General features: G+C 36.0%; 1 protein-coding gene across 3 annotated transcripts in view; it reads right to left on the bottom strand.

Annotated features, from left to right (window-relative positions):
- rc3h2 (ring finger and CCCH-type domains 2) overlaps positions 1 to 24,348 on the bottom strand; it is a 64,171-nt gene extending 39,823 nt beyond the window's left edge. Inside the window, exons 1-9 of one of the 3 annotated variants that reach the window (XM_073914458.1) lie at positions 21,591 to 21,767; positions 19,979 to 20,193; positions 17,993 to 18,296; positions 14,789 to 14,906; positions 10,760 to 10,993; positions 8,455 to 8,630; positions 6,389 to 6,589; positions 1,236 to 1,368; positions 1,035 to 1,153 (exon numbers count right to left, since the gene is read on the bottom strand). In XM_073914458.1, the coding sequence (XP_073770559.1) occupies positions 1,035 to 1,153; positions 1,236 to 1,368; positions 6,389 to 6,589; positions 8,455 to 8,630; positions 10,760 to 10,993; positions 14,789 to 14,906; positions 17,993 to 18,223 (1,212 nt within the window). In that variant the 5' untranslated portion in view covers positions 18,224 to 18,296; positions 19,979 to 20,193; positions 21,591 to 21,767. Of the gene's footprint in view, positions 1 to 1,034; positions 1,154 to 1,235; positions 1,369 to 6,388; positions 6,590 to 8,454; positions 8,631 to 10,759; positions 10,994 to 14,788; positions 14,907 to 17,992; positions 18,297 to 19,978; positions 20,194 to 21,590; positions 21,768 to 24,123 lie in introns of those variants that run through there. The other 2 variants (XM_683221.9, XM_017358009.4) reach the window with 2 other exon arrangements.
- Positions 24,349 to 25,334: the final 986 nt, after the last annotated feature.

The following is a 25,334-nucleotide window of genomic DNA, read 5'->3' as shown; positions in this document are numbered from 1 at the left end:
ATATTGCATATATTTAAAATATATATTTTAATATTCAAATGAAAAAACATAAAAGTAGAAATATTAAAAATGTTTTTAAAACATATTAATAAAATATTTCTTTAATAAATATTAATGAAATATTATGCTATTTGTGTAATATATATATTCAAGTAAACTATTTACAGTTGAAGTCAGAATTATTAGCCCCCCTTTGAATTTTTTTGTCTTTTTTAAATATTTACCAAATTATGTTTAACAGAGCAAGAAAATTTTCACGGTATGTTTGATAATATTTTTTATTCTAGAGAAAGTCTTTGTTTTATTTTGGCTAAAAGGAAAGCAGTTTTTAATTATTTAGAAAAACATTTTAAGGTCAAAACTATTAGCACCTTTAAGCAATATTTTTTTCGATAGTCTACAGAACAAACCATCGTTATACAATAACTTGCCTAATTACCCTAACCTGCCTAGTTAACCTAATTAACCTAGTTTAGCCTTTAAATGTCACTTTAAGCTGTATAGAAGTGTCTTGAAAACTATCTAGTCAAATATTATTTACTGTCATCATGGCAAAGATAAAATGAATCAGTTAGTAGAAATTAGTTATTAAAAGTATTATGTTAAGAAATGTGCTGAGAAAATCTTCTCTTTGTTAAACAGAAATTAGGGGAAAAATAAACAGAGGGGCATATAATTCAGGGAGGCTAATAATTCTGACTTCAACTGTGCTTCATACGTTTTAGGTCTAATATTGATGAATCTGAATAACTCACTGAATAACTACATCATAGGATGAATATGTTTTTAAAATTCAAAAATGCTGTATATTTTAACAGACCATCCAATTAGCAATACTGCAAAATTACCAATAAATAATAGTGTGAAATCAAGGGTAAAGTAAACAGCTAGATCTGTCACATACTACATTAAACAATGTCAACCTTCTTGAAAACCCCTAATACATTTACATCACAGTAAAACATTTTGCATTTCTGACATCTATAATTAAAGTAATATGGAATGAATGTATTCAGCAGATCCTGAAGCAATACCTGAGGGCTTTCAGTGCTCTTTTTGCTAAAATTTTGGATGAACTCCACCAGCCCATGGACAACAACCTTCACGGCTAGTAACACACTCTCCAGCTCTGGCCAAGATGGAGCAGCTGCATCTACACACACACACACACACACAAATAGCGGTTATTTCCAATGATATTATCTCATGGTGTTTGTGGAGGTGTAAGAGCTCACCAGGGTTGTGGTCGATGCCGGCCAGCAGCTCGAGAGGAGCTCTGAGGCTGTTCAGGTTGGCTGGGTCTCCTGTTCTCTGCAGGATTATGGTGAGCTCCTGCACGCTCTTCGCAAAGGATTCTGGGGACTGAAGCTGTAGTGGAAAAGGACAAAAGCAGTCATAAAGATGAGAGCCAAAACATTTTCTAAAAAAAGTCTAAAACTATTTACTTTCTTTCACAGAGATAAAAATTATAATGCGATCAAGAAAATACTACAAAAAAAGTGATTTCCAAATTAAATAATTTACACTTTAAAATGCTGGGTTTCTCTCAGTTTTGTTATGTTGTCCCAACACAAATCGATTAAGTTAACTTCATCGTTTTTACAAATTTAAGTGGATTGAACATAAAAGAATTACGTTGTCCTCAAAAACTCTTAAAAATTGTGTTGTTTCAACTCAATTTAAGTAATTTAAACAAGCAGCAAATATAATTTTAGAGTTTAGTACAAGCAAGAACAAAACTTAAAAAGGTAATTGTAGACACTTTGAACTTATTCCAAGTATATTTTACTTGTGGTTTATGTTTACAATGACTTCGCTTACATGGACATCAGTAGTTAAATTATTTGCATTAATCTGAATAAGACAATAATATGATTAAGGTGTTTACATGAGTTGCTTTTCAAATGTTCCTTTCATGATCCCTCTTTACATGTTATAGCACATAATTCGATTAACATCATTGCGTCACCAGGCTATCCACATTTCCTCCCAAGTTTCATGTAATTTCAGGTGTTTCATTTTTGATTTGTTGAACCTAATTGCAATTTGACACTTTCACTTTCATTCAGGAACATTTCATGCAAGCTCCCCGTGACAAACGAGATATTGGATGCGAGAATAAACTGCTGGACGTGTGTTGTTCAAATGGAGTTTGACACCACACGCCGTATGGGAAAAAAAGCGCTGCAATTAATGTTTGTGGTCCTTCATTAACTCGACAGGTGCAGAGAATAGTGTCAAACAGCCGAGTGTGTATGGAATATCCTGTCGCAAAATGCAGCGAAAATCCTACATGGCGGTAATAGTTTGATTGCTGTGTTTACATGTCTGTACTGCACTTCAATAATGCGACTAAAATCTGCATACTCTACGTCTTAATTCGATTTCTCTTTAGTTCGATTATGACTTTAGTCGGATTAAATTAATCAAAAATCGCTGTTTACATGGTAGACTCTTAATCAGAGTATTATCTTGATCTAATTAAAACTATTATGATTGGTGTCCATGTAAACATACTCAATGATTCTTTAAAAAAAACCTAAATTAATAAAAAGGATGATTGCAATTTTTGATTATGCGATGCCCATCATGCACTGCTTTTTTCACGGCTCATGATGACAACACCAGTTTTCAAAAAGTTTAGGTTTGCTATTTTTATATTACCCCAAAGATACATTGTACACTAAATTTCAGTTTTAAGTACAATAAACGTATGAGCTGAAGTTTATTAACCTTAACTGAGTGCTAACATAGAATTTACCATTTACTTTTTACATTTTAATTCTCTCCTTAACTAAATTGCTGAATGCAGAAATTACATTTGTTATTTTTATCAGATTTTTTGGGTTTCACTTTATTTTGATGGTCCCTTTAACGCATTTTGTAGAATTTATGTTACATTGCATCTAAATGCCAACTAAGTGAAGTTTATTTATAAACTAATTTCGAGAGGATCACGTGATTATGACTGAACACAGCTGGTTCTGCATTAGCTACGTATGATCCACCACTCAGGCCAGTCCTAACCCACTATAAAGAGCCAGGGTTTCTCACTACAGCCATCTTCGATTTGAAGAATCCCCCCTTCCACCCCTACTTCTCCACCTTTCCCTTCATAGGGCGGCATGGTGGCCCAGTGGTTAGCACTGTTGCCTCACAGCAAGAATGTCACCGGTTCTAGTCCTTTAACAGGCCATTTCTGTGCGTAGTTTGCATGTTCTTCCCGTGCTCGTGTGGGTTTTCCCTGAGTTCTCCGGTTTCCCCCCACATTCCAAAAGCATGCACTACATGTGAATTGATCAACCTAAATTTAGCACTACAGTCAAACTCTCATCCTGCAGCATATCTCTTCATAGCATTCATTTTAGTCATCAGCTCTTATCAAGGGGGGAGTTGTCGAGATCTACCTCAAGGCTCCCCCCTTGCCCTGCAAACGGGATGGAGCCCAGGGCTTAAGGACCTTTTGGGCTCAGGGCTTTCTTCCGGGAAAGTATGTCAAACTTGCTTATAATCAATCATCAGCTAAGTGTGAAGTCTTGAATTCTCATTAGATTATATTACATTAGGCTGTTAGGTTAAGGTTAGGGTTAGTGTAAGTTGACATGTACTTGCAAAGTTTCTAATAGTCAGTTAAATGTCTGTTGAAGAAGCAGTATTAACAGATATTAAGCAGACAGTCTACTATAACTCAAACAAGAAGCAATTGGCATGTAGTTGCAACCTTTAGTCAACAAAATGTCCAATAGGGACCATAATTCTTACCAAAAGTCTTACCAATTTGTTTTATCAGTTGTATCATATAATACTATTGATTTCCAATGGTTAAAATGAGGTTGTTCTCATTTTAAATTTTTTACAGGCATTCCTTGTCAGGGTTTCAGGAAGGATGAGGGAGCGAGGACTCAAATGCAACAAAAGATGGTATTTATTAATAAAAATAAAACAAAAAGGACAACAAAAACCACCCCGAGGGGGAAAAACATAACTACAAAACAAACACTCAAATAAACTTGGATGGGCTGGCAGGACAAACAGGACTGGATAGCACAGGACATGGAAATAACGACGACGAACTGGCACAGGACTGAAAACATGATTATAAAGTAAAAAGTAAATTGACACACAGGTGAACATGACAAACTTATAATGAGTTAACAAGGAGGGTGGGACTAGACAATAGACGGGAGAGCGCATGACACAGAGAGACAACACAAGCCATGCGCTCACATAAAACAGGACAAGAACATGCAGGTAATGAGAGAACTCATTAACCGCATGTTCAAGACAACAAACACAACACTGAAGCACACGACAAAAGCACGTGACCACAATGTAAACACATAGCCACGTGCTTTGACAGACGCAAGACATGAGCACACAATTACTGAAAACACTCACCGTGCGCTCACACACGCAGCGTGCATGCTTCATCCCAGCGCCAACCAAAACCGAAACCAACAAGACTGAGATGCTGGGAATGAAACACCACGCTGCAGACAGACAAAAATAAACACGAGTACAAGAGCGCACGCGCGTCGGAGGGACGCAGAGCCCGTGCGGCCGCATCAAGGCACGCGCACACACGGAGACACACATAATGACAGAAACAAGTGCTCTTGAGCCGAGCACAACATGACAGGATTAGACATGACTAGTGTCCTGATTCTGCCACCAAAACAAGAATTTACATGACCAGAATGGCAGAACCCTGACATTTTTTTTTTTTGTTAATGAACATGAATTTATATCTGCTTTCTCAGCTATAAAATGGGAGCAGGATTAACTTTCTGGTTTCTATAACTATTTTTTGTTATAACTTTGTCTGATTTATATATCTTTAAACTTTAAACTTAAATAAAGGAAGCTATTAACCTTTACCAGAGAGTATTGTAATAATAATAATAATAATAATAATTTAGTATGTAAATCTGTTGTTGACATCACATTTCCTCATAGGTCGATGTTTCTGAGGGTTTCAGACAAGTGAAGGAGATACAGGGCAAATGCGCAGGTGAGGCCTAATCACAGCGCGTTGCTGTCAGACACTCAATGTAAATCCAGACAGACACAAAATCATAACGAATGCTGTTTTTTAGTGGTTGTTGCAAAGATAGCCTAGATCACTAACAGGCGGATCAAGCCTGTAGAAGATCCAGAAGCGTCCTATACAAACTAGGCATCGGACGATAACCGTTATCAAGGTATACCTTGGTTTGGAAAGGGCAAGTTTTTAAAGCGGTCAAACTTTTCTGCAATACCGTTCCTAAGGTATTTGTACAATTTTTTTATATACTTTTTTTTTTTTAGAACAACAGCATCTCCAGCAGAAAAGATGTCCAAAGATGCCATTTTAAATTGTAAAAAAACTCTGTTTTTGAAACAAATGAACACAGCAGAAGTCCACAATCCTATAGTCTGTAATTCCAATAGTCTGACATGTTTACTGTTCCAAAATATTTTAAAAGTATTACAAAATAAAATATGTTGTGTTCAAAGGGAAAAAGTTTTAGTTTTTTACCCAGACATTTAGAAAGAATATATTTTAGAACAGTAATCACAATACAGAGAAACCGTGATATTTTTATCCAAGGTATCATACTGTTCGAATCTTATACCGGCCCATGCCTAATACAAACGGGGACATACTGTTACTTCAGTCCCGCTCCTGCTGGGTGTTCTTTTGCACCCGATCATTCCCGTTATTCACCCGCTGTCTGCTTGAACAGTTTTCTTCTCGACTGACTGTTCCTGCTGAATTAAGAGAGAAGAGCCGACCGCTCTCTCTTTGCTTAAGTTTCATTCACTATGATGGTGCTGATATGTGAAACAGAGCTCTCTGGAATCATATTAAAATCATAAAAAATCATAAATAAAAATACATTATTGCCTTGGTAATGCAAGCATAATGTAAACAAAAGTAATCAATACTTCAAAAGTGCTCAATTCTTAAGATGTGTTGACATAATTATTATCTGCATAATTGGTTGAGACTGTTGAGTCCAGATGTACAATAGAAAAAGGGGAAATTTAAGCTTTTTCTCTAACTTCTTAAGCAATTTATTTGAACATATAGTAACATGCACATCTACAGGCATATGTGTGAAGCTGTTACATTGTCAGGTGTTTGTTACCCAATAAGTGTCTATTGTTTTAAAAAAAATTTGTAGCCATTTTTTTCTAAGCATAGCACATACCATACCGTAACAAAACCCTAAAGCCGTGATAAATACCGAACCGTGAGTAGATTGAACCGTTGCATCCCTAATAGTTTGTTTACTTAATAATTATAACATATCGAGTTAACTCTATTTTTTTTAAGCCAACTAATCATTTTTTAGAGTGTACTACATATAAGTTACGATGAGTAGGTGCAACACACATAGAGTACCTTATCTATGATGGACTGCATGTGAGATTTGTGCGTGAGGTCGCCGTACAGCAGAGATGACCACTGCTCAGGTGAAATGCGCAGTCCTGCTTCCATCGCGATGTGAACAATCTGAGCATCGTGTTCTCGCCGCAGGGCTTCATACGTGCGAAACTCTTCTTTGAGCTGCATAAGTGACGAGTCTTCATCACGTTTGGTCACCTGAAAAAAGATGGACAGAAATGCATGTACACGCTTAGCACAAAGCTCTATAGTTTGCATCAAAATCAGCTGATTGGCATTTTATGTAAATGATCTTATTAAGGTGATTGATTTCATAAGGCGGCATGGTAAATCAAGCTAAGAAAGATTCCATAAGATTCCTGGAGCAATGCTTTTTTTTTTTTTTATCTAGTAAATTATAAATTCATTTAATTTAATTGTCTATTCAGAATCATAGGGTAGGATAAGCATCATCTGTAAAATTTTAGCTAGAAAAATTTAATTTTATTACATACCACATAATTTTATTATAACTTGACAAATAAACATCTGTATGAGCAAAAGAACAATTTTGGTGTATCCCTTTAAATGCAAATGATTTACAGAAGAGGGTATAGACTGTACAAGCTATTCTGATAAAAACAACAAGACAAGCAAATTTCACACAGCCAAAATTTCAGGAATGACCAGAAATATGTTGGAAGTCATGGAGACTCTTTTGTTCACTGGTACACTCAAAAATCGGACATTTGTTTTTTTACATTTTTTTTTTTTTTTGCATAAACTAGGGGTGTCCCGATACAACATTTTAACTTCCGATACGATGCCGATATTGCAGCCTTTAGTATGAACCTATACCGATATAAATTCGATATCAGCACAAATCATGAATACTTTACTTTTACTTATTGCGTTGAGTGGAATGTATGAACAGCTACATCAAACTGAAAACAAAAATCAGCAACAGTAAGTATTGGAAAAAACAACTAATTTATTAAATATTGGTTGCATAAATGTGAACCTTTTACATAAGAATATATATAAAAAAATTAAAGAATAAATATTAAGATCCCGAAAATATATTAATTGAATAAACAAAAATATATTTTTAAAGTGCAAAATACTAATTAAAGGTCACTTCAGTATTTTTTTACCATCAGCAAATGGTAGAAACAGCTGAGAGCAGGAACATAAGAAAAAAAAAATTGTTAACTAAACAACTGCTAAAGGTTGAGTGTCCAAAGTTTCAATTTCACACACAGCAAATTTCACACAAATATTTTCATGATCAGATCTATTTAATCTGTATTTGTATCATAAGAAGATTATGGGCTCTATTTTGACGGTCCATGCGCAGGACGCGTATGTAACGTTATGCGTGTGACTGAAACAGCACGATGTTGTGTTTAGCTTGTTTGTTCGTTGCTGTGTGTGTGTGTGTATGGGCACACACGCAAATGAGAGGTGTGTGTGTGTGTGTGTGTGTGTGCGCGAATGAGAGAGAGAGCTTTGTCTGTGTGTGTGTGTACGCTTGGTGCTTGTGTGTGTGTGTTTATACAGACAGCTTGTTATAGGCTGTCTATACTCTGTATAGCTGGGTGGATTTCGTTTTTGTTCTCCCCCCCTGCTCTTTAGTGGGATCAGGCACGGCAGGTAGAAAATGGGGCGGGGTCGGGCAGCGGGACAACAAATGCTGAATATAAGCGGGAGCGGTTGGGTTTGGGCTAAAACCTGGCGGGAGCGGGATTCAAAATTTAGTCCTGCGCAGATCTCTAATTTGATGTCCTTCAGGGGGATCAAGCATTAATTAGGGGTTCAGTGGGACTCAGGTTCACATTACACAAACCAACTGAACTCTGTGGTCAAACGAACCCGAGTGCACACCAAAAGTGCCAGTGTAAAAGCGCTCTAAGATATTGCCATTGCCAGGCACTTTATATCCACACCATATCAAGTTACGACACACTTAACACATCTCATAACTCTTTTCCTGACTCTCTTCCTGATTCATGGCAGAGATTGAGCACTGAGTGTAATGGCCATAAAGTTATCAGCAGTTTTAGCTCAACGGTTTCCGCCCTGACCTTAAAGCAGGAGGCTCGATACAGCAGCTGAACCACATGCCCGATGCTGGTCTTTGACGCCTGAGGAAACCGCGCTTCCAGTTTCTGCACCACAAACAGAACCAGAACCTTCCTTGACAGAGCAGATCCATCCTCCAGAGCCAACAGCACCAGCTTCAGAGCATCCTCCTGCATGGCTGAAATACACACAGATGAAGACATACGGTCAGAGCTGAGATCAATGTGAACTCGTCAGGCTGGAGGAATTGAGTTATGCTCTGGTGTTCTCAGACTCGAAAACTCAAAATGAGATCAGATGGGGAAATCAATGTTTTCCCATTCAGAATCTGCCCTATGAGCAATCATCACTGACAGCCAAGCACAAACACACTTTTGGATTTTGTTTTTTATATACATTTCAGGAATAGTTTGGGTTATTTGTAACTTTTTTTGTAAAGTAGTGATAGACAATATTATCAGTTAGGATGATAAGCCTAATGACTGCTTACAGTTGTATCATTAGCATTAGCCATGAAACTTACTTGTATTTTTGCTAATATTATTTATACTACTCAAGGCTCATTTATTGGGTCAAGAATGAAGTATTTTTTATTTAGATTTGTTAAATGTAAATAATCATATATATGCATATATGTGTGTATATACAGTTGAAGTCAGAATGTTTAACCCCCTGTTTATTTTTTCCCCAATTTATATTTAACGGAGAGAAGATTTGTTCAACACATTTCTAAACATAATAGTTTTATTCCTCATTTCTAATAACTCATTTATTTTATCTTTGCCATGATGACAGTACAGAATATTTTACTAGATATATTTCAAGGCACTTCTATACAGCTTAAAGTGACATTTAAAGGCTTAACTAGGTTAATTAGGTTAAATAAGCAGGTTAGGGTAATTAGACAAGTTATTGTATATCGATGGTTTGTTCTGTAGACTATCGAGAAAAAAATAGCTTAAAGGGGCTAATAAATTTGTCCTTAAATTGGCTTTCAAAATTTTTTGTTCTGTTAAACATCATTTGGGAAATATTTTAAAAAGTAAGAAAAAAATAAAAGTCTAATAATTCTGACTTCAACTGTATATTCATTCATTTTCTTGTCGGCTTAGTCTTTATTAATCTGGGGTCGCCACAGCAGAATGAACCGCTAACTTATCCAGCACTTTTTATGCAGCGGATGCCCTTTAAGCCGCAACCCATCTCTGGGAAACATCCACACACTCATTCACACACACACTCATTCACACTCATCCACTACAAACATTTTAGCCCACCCAATTCACCTGTACTGCATGTCTTTGGACTCGGAGGAAACCGGAAAATGTATATATATACATACAATACATTTTACGTTGATATTTATCCCTTGTCTTTAAATGATGAGTGTTTAGGACTAAAATATTTTAAGTTACTGTTAAGTTCCATTATTGCAGTTTTTACTCCTATGCAAAATATGATGGGACAATCGCAACTGGCCCACCTTTCTAGGTACTCTGCCCTGCACCAACTGTGGCCCAGTGGCATAATTTCCCCCTCCTTTCTTCATTCAGCACTAGTTAGGGATACATTCAAAATGAGGGTTGGTGATTACAGGCGGTCATCAGATGGGCACCCCCCTTTCCTTGGTATTTCACCGATTTAGGCCAATGACACCTTGGAAGGGCTTGACAGCAGATCCAGCATCCTGAATCTACTCCTGCTGGCCACCACCCAACTCTATGATGTGGTTTATCTTTCAATAGTTTGGTTTGTCCGCCGAACCTCTCTAGCCAAATCCAGAGAGATGTTGCTTCTGCCTCTTCAGGGACCTTTTCTATCAGCCGTTTCCTGACCATTCCTTCAATTCCCAGCAGTCCAAGGGCTCACCAGAGTGACTGCCCAGCAAACCCCCTACAACCAACCTCTACTGTTAAATTCCAGGCCCTCCTTCCATTCTCCCGGCTCTCAAGTATGAGACCTTGAAATTTCTTGAGGGTATTGTCACTTGTCTCCTTATATTACTGTATTTATAATATATATTTAAATATAAATACTTATATTAGTCTAATTTGTTATTCATTTAATCTGAACTTTTATTAATCTAATTTACTAATTTATAATAGAATTTTAATTAAATACTCCATTATTATTCATATTAGTCTTTTGTTACTTATTATTAAGTATTAAATTCTCAATCCATTTTTTTCCTTCGTATTTATATTTCTGTATTTATTCAGAAGTAGAGCTACTTTTCCAAAGTTGCAAATAGCCCAAAATATGCTAAAATAACAAACAATAAGTCAAAATTAACATAAAGAAACCCACCAGGCCCAAGGAACTGGCACCCGCGTGCCCTTACTGCAGCCCACAGGTTTGCAGAGAGCTGCTGTGGGTTCTGGTGCTGCAGGATGAGCTCAGTGACGGTTCGTTCACCCAGAGACCTGCAGGCCCGCACCGCCCGCACGCGGCCCTCTTCCTCCACCAGCTGACAGTTCACCAGCGTCACCAGCTTCCTCTGCATGGGCCGACTGAGAGCACTCGAACTCGCCGACATTACACCTGTGCGGGACAGAACAACATACACACACACACAGACACTTATATATATATATATATATATATATATATATATATATATATATATATATATATATATATATATATAGGTATAAAACTAATTAAAAACACCACTAGACAATTCTCAGTTTCTTTGGATTCATAATTTATAGTTACAGTATGTGTTTGTTTTAAAATCTAATTTAAAAAAATTTGTAATTTAGAGCATTTTGGCATGAAATAATAAAAAAGTACCAAGGTTTACAGACATAGTTCTATTCATTTTTAGACAACACTATACACGTGTTTAAGTATTTTAATTTATTGGGCATACCGTTTATTAATAAAATTCAGTACAGAATGAGAAAAAAAAGACCCTGGAAGAAAATGGTATTTGAAAATTGAATCAACTTTTTTAACAGTATATTAAATATGTATGTGAATGTTTGTGTGTATATAAATATACTGTATACAGATGTGCAATAATGTTCAAAAATTCACTGGGTTTCTAAGAATGTGCTCTTGGCTTTATGTTTTATTTGAAATCATTTAACTTCTATTAAGGTTTGCTAACATTGATGTAAAATGTAAACATGTATTGTGATATCTTGTGATATTTAAACAAAAAAGCTGTGAAAGGAATTGTCATCAGCAGTTCAAAAAAGTAGGAATTTACAGAATACATTCTTTTTAATCAAACATAAAACTGTATTGTCATTGTTTGGCATAAAGTAGTCAAAAAAAAGGTGACACTGCTGTTTATAGTTTAAGAAATATATATTTAGTCAAATAATCCTTGTTTTTAAATACATTAGTTATTGCTATTCTATTTCAGAGATGCACTAAATGAAAATAATTTTATCATTGTTTTATATAAATTTCTAAGATATCTATTAAACTTTTATTATATACAGAATTATTAGCCCCCTTGTTTATTTTTCCCCCAATTTCTGTTTAACGGAGAGCAGATTTTTTCAACATTTCTAAACATATTAGTTTTAATAACTCATTTTTAAGAACTGATTTTTTTTTTTATAATGTTCATATGAATATGATAATATTCAACTAGATATCTTTCAAGACACTTCTATACAGCTTAAAGTGACATTACAAGGCTTAACTAGGTTAATTAGGTTAACTAGGCAGGTTAGGGTAATTAGGCAAGTTATTGTATAATGATGATTTGTTCTGTAGACTATCAAAAAAATATATAGCTTAAAGGGGCTAATAATATTGACCTTAAAATGTTTTTAAAATATTAAAAACCATTAGCTGAAATAAAACAAATAAGACTTTCTCCAGAAGAAAAAATATTATCAGACATACTGTGAAAATTTCCTTGCTCTGCTAAACATAATTTGGGAAATATTTAAAAAAGAAAAAAAAATCATATTATCCAGCCATCTTAAAGAGCTAGGTCATTTAATGTGACAGATTACAAAACAGCAGGAAATGAATACAATAAACAGAACATTGCCATTGATTGCTTGTTTAAGTTATTGTTCTTGGGCAGGGCTTATAATACCACTAATATGCCATATCTATTCAACAACTGATCTGATCTCCATGAGCTGATAAACATCCTGAGGGTTAAAGTCCCATAAGTCTTTTTATGATCACAGAGCAGATAATAGTGGAGGTTTGGTGGAGGAATACTGTTATGAGCTCAAAGTCTTCAATGAGCAGTTTAAGAGCTTCAGCGCCCCACCAGTTCACTGTGAGGAGTAACTTTTATTATTACTCCAATAAAACAGTCAATTGAGTACTGAAACAGACTTTTCCACTCACCCAGCTGAGGACATGAGTGGCCTGAAGCTTTACTGCTCATGGAGAACAAGTGTTTTATTGGCCTGCAAAGAGCCATTCTCAAAGTCCACACGGCAGCCAGCGGAACATTATTCACGAAGTAATAAGTACCACTAGCAACTGACATGCAATAATGTATGAAAATGCAGTTCTTAAATCCGATTGGCTGAGGGCTTTGAGATATTCTAGCGATCAGAACTCTAATAACTCATTTCCACTGAGTGGTAAGGTTCGGTACAAATAGTGCAGTATGCATTTATTTCAGTTTCCACTTTCAGAAGTGCCAAAACAGTAAATTGTACAGTAGCACTTTTTGGGGGAGATTTTTTGCATCATAAGCAGTGCTTAAAGGATACATTGCTTTCCCTAGTTAACATTCAAACTAGTTATTTATTAATAAGACATAGCATTTATGAGGTTAATAGTTTTGAATTACCAGATGCAGTGAGTAATACTTACAGAACTTTTGTATAACTGCATTATTAGACTTGTAGCAGTTTGTTATGAATTTATATCAGCACTGTTGGGTCTACCTAAAGAACCAAATCTCCTACCACAGCTATGCTGATGACACTCAGATCTACTTAGCCTTACTGCCCAATGACTACAGCCCCATTGACACGCTCTACCAGTGCATTGATGAAATTAACAATTGGATGTGCCAAAACTTTCTTCAGTTAAACAAAGAGAAAACTGAAGTCATTGCATTTGGGAAAAGAGACGAGGTTCTCAAGGTGAATGCGTACCTTGGCTCTAAAGGTCAAACGACAAAAAATAAGGTCAAGAATCTTGGTGTGACAATAGGAGTCAGATCTGAGTTTCAATAGTCATGTCAAAGCAGTCAGTAAATCAGCATACTATCATCTCAAAAATATTGCAAGAATCAGATGCTTTGTGTCCAGTGAAGACTTAGAGAAACTTGTTCATGCTTTTATCAGCAGCAGGGTGGATTACTGTAACGGCCTCCTCCCAAAAAGACAGTCAGGCAGTTGCAGCTCATCCAGAACGCTGCGGCCAGAATTCTGACCAGAAGCAGGAAATCAGAGCACATCACACCTGTCCTCAGGTCTTTACACTGGCTGCCAGTTACATTCAGAATAGATTTTAAAGTATTATTACTGGTCTATAAATCACTAAATGGCCTAGGACCTCAATACATTACAGATATGCTCACTGAATACAAACCCAACAGATCACTCAGATCTTTAGGATCATATAAACTAGAAATTCCAAGGGTTCAGTCAAAGCAGGGTGAATCTGCCTTCAGCCACTATGCCCCTCGCTGCTGGAATCAGCTTCGAGAAATTATCAGATGTGCACCAACATTAGGCATGTTCAAATCAAGACTGAAAACACATCTGTTTAGCTGTGCCTTTACTGTATGAGCACTGTGCTACGTCCGACAGATTGCACTATTATGTTTTTCATTTTCTTTTTCATTCTTTTATAACCTATTTTAACTCATTTTAATTTGTTTTTATCTGTTTTTAATAATTTTTATTGTCTGCATTTTATGTTCCTAAACTTGTCTTTTTTATTCCTGTTTATGTAAAGCACTTTGAATTGTCACTGTGTATGAAATGTGCTATATAAATAAACTTGCCTTGCCTTGCCTTACCTACAAGCAAAATCACAAAAGTGCTGATATTCAGACACATCAGTGCTATGAGTGTGGTATTGTTATTTATTTTCTTTTGTTTGTATTTTTTGTATATTGCAAATGGCTACCTTTATTTTTATAGCATTTATTTCACATAAGATATGTGCATGATTACTTTTGTTGTTAAAATGGTCATGGAGTTTCAGTTTTTTGTTTTTCTCACCGACGCGGGTTTCTCCAACCATATGCAGATTAAACACAAGCAACCGCTGAACAACAGGAAATGTTGCTCTATTCTAATCGGAGCTCACTGTGCCACAAACCTAAACAAAAATGCAGCACTCAAAGCATCAAATGTTGATCCACCTGCGTTTCTGTCTTCACAAGCTCACCTTTTCCTCCACTGACTGGTTTGAGGTACAGCGCCAGCTCCTCCACACACATCCTGCACACTTCATAATGTCTCGTGTCTTCAGCATTGCCCACACTCACAACCTCTCCCTCAGGAACCTGCAGAAATAAAATGGAAAACAAAAAAACGTTGGAAGATATGAAGCTGATTTTTAATGTGGCATTATGACATCACTGTTCACCATTAGTGACCATTACCTGTTTGAAGAAATATGTAAAATGGTGCCTAACCCTTACAATCATGTGGTTATTTGCAGTCTTACATTTTTTTATTGTATTTTTAAATGGTGCACGCATGCTAATAGTATAGATGTATGTGTTTTTATGTGATATCCTATTATGTCATAAATTTATATTTAACATGTAATGTAATTGATGTAAAAGTATTACATATTACACCACTACTTTTACACTATATATATGACAGTACTAAATATTTTTAAATAATAAAGTATTAAAATAATGTATATTTATACAACAGTTCTGTCTAGTTGGCTGATAGCTGTGTGTTATTCCTATAATATTAGCACTCGTACAGCCTCCTCACCCCTGTGTATTACTCCGCCCACATAGAGTGACAGCAGATCAATAAACTCACTACAGTTTGACAAATATTGCAGCTGTTGGACAACATAATGTACTTCTGAGGCTTTTTAGGCAACAATGTAGTTGTTTAGATTGCAACTATGCAGTTAATTTATAAGGATAATGCCTATTTTAAACTTTTATAATTAAAATATGTATAAAATACAGCATGTCAGCATCCAACAGCCTGTCATTGAGCAGAGCAAAGATGGTTGACATTGTCCATCCAAAAGATGGCGACAGAGGCCGCATTATAATCCATCATCTCTTAGAGGAGAAAAACTCAACGTAAAATTAAAAACTATAGCTGATCAAACCATTATAAAACTGGTAAGTGACATTCTAAGTTGATCGCTTTCTTTTGTATGTTGTAGTGCTGAATGTATATCATAGTAATTGTAGTGTATTGAGTGTGAGATGGGACTAACATATTAGGAGTGTGTGTATTTTGTGTTGGCTACTCTTTGTATAACGCTGAGTTACTTTTTGGTCGGCTATCATTTTTTTCTAATGAGTCTCCTGTTTTCTCTACTGCAGACTAGCTCGATAAACTGAAAGAAAGAAGAAATGCCTGCACATGTACAACAGTACAACAGTGTACAACAGTACCCTGCTGAAAAATCCAGCTTAAACCAGCCTAGGCTGGTTGGCTGGTTTTAGCTGGTCGACCAGCCTGGTTTAAGAGGAGTTTTGGCCATTTACAGGCTGGTTTCCAGCCATTTCCAGCCTGGTCTTAGCTAGTCAGGCTGGAAAATGACCAGCCAAATCCAGCTAAAACCAGCTTGACCAGCCTGGTTTAAGCTGGATATAGCTGGTTTTGGCTGGACTCCTAACTTGGCTAGGCTGGTCAAGCTGGTTTTAGCTGGTTATCTCCCAGCCTGACCAGTTAGGACCAGGGTGGAAATAGCTGGAAACCAGCCTGGAAATGGCTAAAACCCCTCTTAAACCAGGCTGGTCGACCAGCTAAAACCAGCCAACCAGCCTCGGCTGGTTTAAGCACGATTTTTCAGCAGGGTAATCTGGTAGTGACTGCATTGCTTTGGCTTTTTTGGGGTTAATTATTGTGAAATCCTGATTGCAACAGAAAAATACTGTGAAATGTCTCTAGACTGATGGCATTTCATGGTGTTCAGCCTTATAATCTTAAAATGTGAGCAAATCAACTGTTTTGTCATAACTTTAGACATTGCGCTAGAGAATCATTCAGATACTAGATCTAAAGTGACGTTTGTGGAGTAGCAACGGTTTCTGCAGTCCTGATGATCCTCATACACATAATAAAATACACGCAATATCACACTTGTAGCAGTGCAATATGGCTGTTTATCGTCACTAGTGGGACGCAACGCATGCCTTTTACTAGTCCCGATATACAGCCATATCGCACTGCTAATCATGTGATATTGCTCATATATATTTATTTTACTAATTCCATTCAAGAAGTGAAACTTGTCAAATATATACTGGGGTGCTCAACCCTGTTCTGGGAGATCTACATTGCAGCAGATTTCAGTTGCAACCCATAACAAACAACACCTGCCAGGAATTATCAAGTGCTGTTCAGGCCCTATTTAATTGATTCAAGTCTGTTTGATCAAGGTTGGAGCTGAACTTCGCAGGAAGGTAGATAATTATTGAGTAGCCCTTAAGTACACATTTATTCCACCCAGACTGATATATTTCAAGTGTTTATTCATTTTAATTCTGAAGATTTTGATGACAGCTAATGAAAACTCCAAAATCTTAGAAAATTAGAACATTGTGAAAAGATTCAGTATTGAAGACACCTTGTGCCACACTCTTATCAGAAAATTAGCCTAAAACACCTGCAAAGGCCTTTAAAAAGTCTCGGTCTAGTACTGTAGGCTACACAATCATGGGGAAGATGGCTGATTTGACAGCAAAAATGACCACTGACACCTTGCACAAGGAGGAAAAGACACAAAAGGTCATGGCAAAAGAGGCTGGCTGGTCACAGAGCTCTGTGTACAAGCACGTTAATAGAGAGGCAAAGTGAAGCAAAATATGTGGTAGAAAAAAGGTGTAAAAGCAAAAGGGATAACCGCACCCTGGAGAAAATTGTAAAAACAAAAAAACATAAAAAAAAATATGTGGGAAAATCACAATGAGAGGACTGCAGCTGGAGTCAGTGCTTCAAAAAACAACTTCGCACTGACGTATGCAAGACATGGGCTTTAGCTGGCACATTCCTTGTGTCAACAAATCAACTTTTTGAAGTTATTCTAATTATATGAACAGCACCTGTATATATAGATTAGTCGCTTTGGATAAAAGCGTCTGCTAAATGACTAAATGTAAATGTAAATGTATATTTGATGGTATAACCCTGATTTTTAATCAAAACAACATTTGTTATTCTGTCTCCTTTTTTTATTTGGAACTGTTCCTCCTTTTTCATTGTTAGATTACTTTTTATGTAATTACATTGCATGTCTTGTAAAATGTTATGCGTGATTAAGACACCGAATCAATAGAAAATAGCATTTTAAGCTTCACAAGCTAGATAGGCTTTTTGGATGTCCTGACCAAAACAAAGACTCAAAGGCAATAATGTCAATCTCCCAGCATGCCCCACTCACCGGCGCCCCCACCAGCTGCAGGAGGGCACAGTTGACAGGCAGCACATCAATGTCAGTGCTGATAGCCGTCTGGTCAAAAGGACAGGCCTTGCGGTGCAGTTTGTGGAGGCAGGTCTTGCAGACGGTGTGCGAGCAGCCCAGGCTGATGGGCTTGTGGCTGCAGGCATCAAACTCATTATAGCAGATAGGGCAGGATAGAAACTCGGTCCATTGAGCTGCCTGCACCGGCATCCTGTGACCTACAGGTGGAACAATCTCGCTCAGGTAGATCGCATGCTTCCACGCCCTGGTGCCTTAAACACACCTGAGAACACAAGAAGATACTGGGTTACATTGGCTGTGTCTGAAAACAAAGGCAGGTGAATTTTTCTACATCGCTGCCCAATCAGGCAATACATTTTAAAAGTCATTTGTTTATGAATCATACTACATAGGTTAAACTGTTGTTTTTTCATGTAACCCACGACTTGGTCCAAAAATTATGAACATGTTCCTTACTGATAAATCAGACAATAACCTTTAACACAGTGCTTATGCAGGCCATAAGGCATGTTGGGCAGATTTCTGAGTAAGTGTACATGTTTAATGTTCTATGGCAATATTAAGAGAGGTCTTTTCATTAGAAATGTGTTAAGTTGACAACAATGGTAAAAACATTTTCTCTAATTATTTTGGTAATTACTTAAACTTTACAAAAAAATAAAAAAATAAATAGCGTTGTTTTTCATTTAATTATTCATTACTGATTCGATTAAACTAATATAGATTTAATATAAATGCCATTAATATTTCTAAAAACAGAACAGTTAAACATCTGATCTTTGAGTTAAGTGAATAAATGAAAAAATAGCCAAAGACCTACATATAATTATTTGTATTTAAACTTTTATTGGAAAAAATATTGAATATGTAAAAAGAAAAAACTAATTGAGAATAAATATCAAATATTTTTTTTTAGTACTAGTTGATGAAAAAATGTGTAACTACATATTTATTACTGCATACGTTTATTGCAATCTTTATCTACAAAATCACATGCACAATCACTAGACAAAATCATGTAAAAATAAGTGTAAACGTGAAACTCGTGTGATCACATACTGTATGTACATATCTGGCTGGATACGTGGAAACATGATTATGAGTTTAACATGATAAGGTGTACATTTCACATATAATCTTAATATGCGATTGTACATGTGAAACTTTTGTGGGTTTCTGAAAAGGTAGTGCCAGTTATTAACCATACAGAACATCCTAGTACCCAGTAAGGTTAGTGGGATTTCACTAAGTAGGAGATGCTCCTAAAAAAACATGTTGATGCTGAAACAACATTTCAATCAGCCAATCAGCTTTAAGGGATACTTTTAATTCATGTTAAGGTAAGGCTAACAGTTAGGGCTGTGTGCTTCTACATCATTTTTATCAAGCTATAAATCCGCTCAGTTTTTGGGAATAATTTACAGTTATGTTAGGTTTAGGGATTATTATAGATTACATTTAATTTTAGATTTTTTATTTTTATTAGAAATTATATGTCTGATAATATTTTTTCTTCTGGAGGAAGTCTTATTTGTTTTATTTCGGCTAGAATTAAAGCCAAACAAATAAATTGTTATCCCCTTTAATATGTATATGTATATTAAAAACCCCACCAGTGCTGATATACAGCCAAGGCATACTGCTATGAGTGTGATTTTGCATTTATACAACAGTTTGATGGCACAATCTTGTAAAAAAAAGGAACTACTTTCTTCCGCCATTCATTTACATCTGCAGCTAATGTCAGAACAGCAGAAGCTGTAACTAATTAACCGTTACTAACATCAGCTAGTATTTGAATGATTCTCTATAGCGTAATGTGAAGCGGTGCTTCTGGTGTGTGACCCCCTTAAGGTGATGACAAAACAGCAAATTTTGCTCACATTTTAGGATTATAAAGCTGAACGTGACATGAAATGCCATCCGTCCACAGAGATTTCTCACCAGACTGCTGTTGGGTTTGCGATAAGGAGGGACAAGGCTGAATCCAGCTTCTTATTCGCAGCTTCTTATTGACTCTATCCAGTCCACCTTAAAAACAACGAGGCTTTCGTTTTTCAGCTTTTTAATTCGTGCTCAAGAGAACACACTCAGCAAGGGCTTATTATGTGGTTCTGGTGCCATCTTGTGGGTAGACAACGTCAACTGCCGCCGACAAGCTGTCAGAAATTGTAAATATTTTAAAATAGGCACTATTCTTGCAAATAAACTGCATAGTTGCAATATGAACAGCTACATTCTCGACTGAAAAAACCTGAAAGGTATAATTTGTTGTGTAACAGCAGTAATATTTGTCAAACTGTAACGTCTGCTTGTTGCTGGCTGTATGTGGGCGGAGTAATACTTAAAGATATCACGGCTATCAGCCAATCCGATTCGAGATCCAGACAGAACTGTTGTATGTATATATATATATATATATATATATATATATATATATATATATATATATATATATATATATATATATATATATACATACATACAGTTGAAGTCAGAATTATTAGCCCCCCTTTAGTTTTTAGTTTATATATATATATATATATATATATATATATATATATATATATATATATATATATATATATATATATATATATATATATTTATATAAAATAATCTCTCATTTTCCACTTGACATCATTCACGCTCCCATCACTTCTCAGCTCCAGCTCCAAGAATAAACCATTTTGCACTCATTCATGTTCCTCACATCTCCATTCACTCAAACCCTCCCTCTGCTTTTCCTCCAGATCCGCCTGTTTGTTTCTGAACTCTGCTGCTCTTCAGGGACTTCCGGCAGGACAGAAGGTGGAGCTGATAAGAGTGATTTACAAACAGCCACACCACATTAAACATATTTCACAAACCCTAGGCAAAAAGGAAAGTCAGAGAGTGAGAGATATAAAATGGACTTTATCCTCACCAAAGGCTATTGTCGGAAAGTGTTAAATTACAGGGGTAAAAGAAACCATTCATTCCCCTACTATACTACTACACACAGCTTCAGCTGCTGTACTAACACCTGCTGAACGACCCCCCATTGGCTGATGTCTGATCCTCCAGGAAAAGCTCACAGACACTTCATGCCCTGACAGAAGCACCATGCCATGCAAAATTACACAAGGGCCCCGACTGCTGTTGAGAATCAATCATTTGTCAAGACAGGCTCATGCCTGGGGGGCCATGTGGTTTCTTCTTTCTTTTTACTGTAGTACATTTATTTCTTAACACGGTCAAAAGCAAAGAAGAAAAACAGCCAATTTTATTCTAGAATAATGTAAACACAGCTTAGTAAGTAAAATTTAAAAACATTATAAAAGGTGTTGGGTAGAATAACATTGCATTATGTAAATAAATATTAAGCAAAAATAATAAACAAAATAGCCTAAAAGTAAACAAAATAGCCTAAATATTCAAACTAAATTCAATATTATTTTTTAAATGTTCTAAAGAGTTAAATGAGCCATTTTAACTAGGAACACGCTGAAGAAAGATACATCCGAAATAGACAGGCAGCCATAGCGCACATATTAATGTATGAAATTATACCCACCGTGTAAGTAACCGTGCGAGTGAAACATCCACAGAGTAACTCGATTCTGCTCGCGCGAGTCATATTTCCACGCTATATTAATATTTAATGTCGCGGAGTCCAAGCGCGTGACAAAACGTGTTCGTGGGGACAGACGAAAGTTGCGGTGGTGGGTTTCGGGGCGTGATTCAGTGATTCACGGTCACGGGAGCATCTGCTCGAGGAAAATCTGTCTTTTACACGCCCACCCACTCACACCAGTCACGCGAGTGGCTACTCGTGAGTTATAGTTTGGGAGTTGGGTACTTTCATTGTTTTTACTTTCCCTAATAATAAATACAGGATTACTTTAGGATTGTACAGTTACAGTACAAACAGCCCATAGTACAGTATTTACAATTTGTTTAGATGTGTTGTTAATGACGCAGCTGTGACGATACAATGCGCTTTGAAATAATACATGCTAAAAATAGGTCTGCTTGAAGCCAGCACGCATTTGGAACATAATGCAAACCTCAGAAATACGAAAGATCAGTTCACAATGATAAACAGGAAACCACTTAACACTGTTTTGTGTCCATGTGACGCAGGGGGTGCAGAAATGAGAAGAACTTTAAAACAGGAAATTGTTTGTAACATTGTTTACTAATCTAAATCTGGTTCATTTACAGTTTGGCTATGAGTTTAAAATTCAGCACAACTGAAAATACATACTGTTGGACTTCAAATACCTCATTGAAGTGTATATAGCTATCGTAATAAATATTTAGATTTATACTTGCTTCAACCCGCATGTCATCCAACAGGGATAGTTCACCAAACATTTAAATTCTGGTACTAACTTTTATGAGTTTCTTAAGATATTCTGATTAAAAGTAGCCATTGACTTGCATAGTAGATATATTGTAGAATTAATTTTTTTTAGATAAACTATTGCTTTAGGAATATTTGCTATTGGCTCCACTGATGGATAGTCCCTTGTGTTTCATGGAAAGCGCTTGCTTCAGTAAACTGACATACCCAGAACCTGACCCCTAGGAATGCTGAGGGGTAATGGGTGCAAATGTGCGTGAGTGTATCTTTAGGTCAGTGTGACCCCAAAGTTGGAACATCATGTCCTTGTTACCCCAGACACCTCCTCTGCCTTCATACATCTAAACACATGTACAGTTTCACCTCATGCCTGAGAACAAGCTCCATAAAGTTGCAATGGCAAAATATGGTGCGCAAAATATTGGTCATGAACTTCACTCATAAAAACTTTACCAAATAACATCTGGTGAAAAGTTCTTGAAAGAACCCTTTTTATCTTAGTGTGAGCAATGTTTTAAATGCATGGTTCATTCATGAAAATTACAATTCTGTTAATATTTAGACTTCCTGCACTTGTTCCAAACCTGTCTGACTTTCTTTCTTCTGTTGAAAACTAACAAGAATGTCAGATAGCAGCAGCCATCGACTTCAATATTTGTGTTGTTGTTCCTGTCAACGATGGTTTCCAACGATCTACAGAATATCCCTTTTGTTGATTTTTTTTTATTTATTTATTTTTTTTTTTGGTGAATTATCACTTTAAAAATTGAAAGGAAGGTTTCCACAAATATTTAAGATCAGCCAAAGAAAGAATCAATAAAACTATAAATAATTATCTTTAAAAATAAAAAAGAGTCCTTCAAAGCAGCTGTTTTATGCTGCTTGCCATTTTGATTATGCATGCAAATGAACATATACAGTACTGTAAATGTCTTGTCAAGTAACCTAAAACTGCATTAGCTAATTTAAAAAGTAGAGTATGTTTTCATATTTCTAATTATGCATTTTCTAAGAAAGGTTTCGGTATAAAAACCCCTTTAAGGACAACAACAGAAAATGTGTGCTCTTTGTAGTGATAATGAAACTGAAACTTGGCTACTTTTGAGTTTATCATCCTAAAATACTGTGTTTTCTATAATATTTTGTTAAAATGTGTAGAAACGTCAGCATCGTGATCGTGGAAATTATGAAAAAAAATCAATTACCTAATGCTTTGGGTGAATCAAATGAGCGAAACGTGGTACAATCGATTGGACGCGGAAGTCTGATTGAGCGCGAATTATGCTTGATGTTGTTGTGCAACTTTACCGACAGGCCGTCCACCCGTAAACTTATTCAGAACTTTCTCTTCTTACATCAGCAATAACCAGGTATTCTAAACTAACAGGGAAGCTATTGACGACTGATTGTTTTCTTTGAGCAAACATTCAATTAAACACTACAATCAAAAGACTAATAAGGTGTAATAAAATATGCAATGCACATTACTCCAAAGGAAAATTCGCGTAATTACGCAGCTGTGCAATGAACTTAAACCAACGCGACATGCTGTTGCACATGCATTGGGTAACTATTTGTTTTCAGCGAGAAAAAAAGTTTGGAAAATCATTGTATTTATTATAGGGATGATGTTGCGTAATCATTTCGCGCACATCTTGAAAGCAGCGCGCGCCACAGCAGCAGCGATCCTCAATGCTACTTCCCAATAATAAACTGTCAAAGTCGCGCGTCTTGCACTTACCGCAGACGAAACAGCGTCTCATCATAACCGTCCATAGTTTATTTGCACTTCGCCATCAACACCAGTTTCTTCATCGCAGTCTTTTATTCACAGCAATGCCGAACTTGTTTTTTCCCGAATTTTTGCCGTCTTTTTATTCCGACCAGACATCACATTAAATCATGTGTGCAATTTCCAGAGATTTGAGAGCGCATTCCCTGACAGCGCGACATGTTCAGCATGAGCAGGTACACTCCCATGAGCGTCAGCGAATATAGCAAAACTACTATGGCGAAGTGTTCTTACTTAATATTCAGAAGACAGGGGTCTGCCATTGGAGGACAACAGCGCGACGTCAGCGCTGCTAATGCATATTCACGAGCACAGTCCCCTCATTTAGAGTTGGGGAAATACATTTCTTTGCACTTCACTTTGTGACATGTCGTCATGTCTGCCGTGAAATGAATCATGGAATGTTACTACAACTCAAAAAAAATGACATGACTGAAGGCTAAAAAAGATGTGGAAATGTAATAGGCCACATAAAAAAATCTTATAAATAATTTTAATAAATGAATATGCAAACAGAGGCATTACGGTGGCGCAATAACGGTGGCGCAGAATCGCCCCAAAGCAAGAAGGTTGCTGGTTCGAGCCGCGGTTGGGCCAGTTGGCATTTCTGTGTGGAGTTTCCATGTTCTAGATAGATAGATAGATAGATAGATAGATAGATAGATAGATAGATAGATAGATAGATAAATAAATAGATTAAAACATGTTAATAAAATATGCTGGATAAGTTGGCGGTTCATTCTGCTGTGGCAACCCTAGATTTATAAAGGGACTAAGCATAAAAAAGAAAATTAATGAATGAATAATTAACCAAATTGAATTAAATCAAATTAAAATGTAAAAAAATAAATACATTGTTCTACTATAATGAGTATAGAATTTTTAAATTATCCAACTTATTACAAAGCAAATGTTTTCCAAATATGTTTTATCGTCTATTTTTAAACCCATTTATAATAATAATAAAAATGGGTAAGCATATATATATATATATATATATATATATATATATATATATATATATATATATATATATATATATATATATATATATATATATATATATATATATATATATATATATATAATTTTTTTTAAATAGTTTTAAATACATATTTTCAAATGAATTATGCTGCCTCTAGAAAGTCAATGCCTTTTTA

This window comes from Danio rerio, chromosome 10, assembly GCF_049306965.1.
Source record: "Danio rerio strain Tuebingen ecotype United States chromosome 10, GRCz12tu, whole genome shotgun sequence".
Taxonomy (NCBI): Eukaryota; Metazoa; Chordata; class Actinopteri; order Cypriniformes; family Danionidae; genus Danio; species Danio rerio.
The sequence above is the reverse complement of the archived record's forward strand: the minus strand, read 5'-3'. Positions and strand labels throughout refer to the sequence as shown.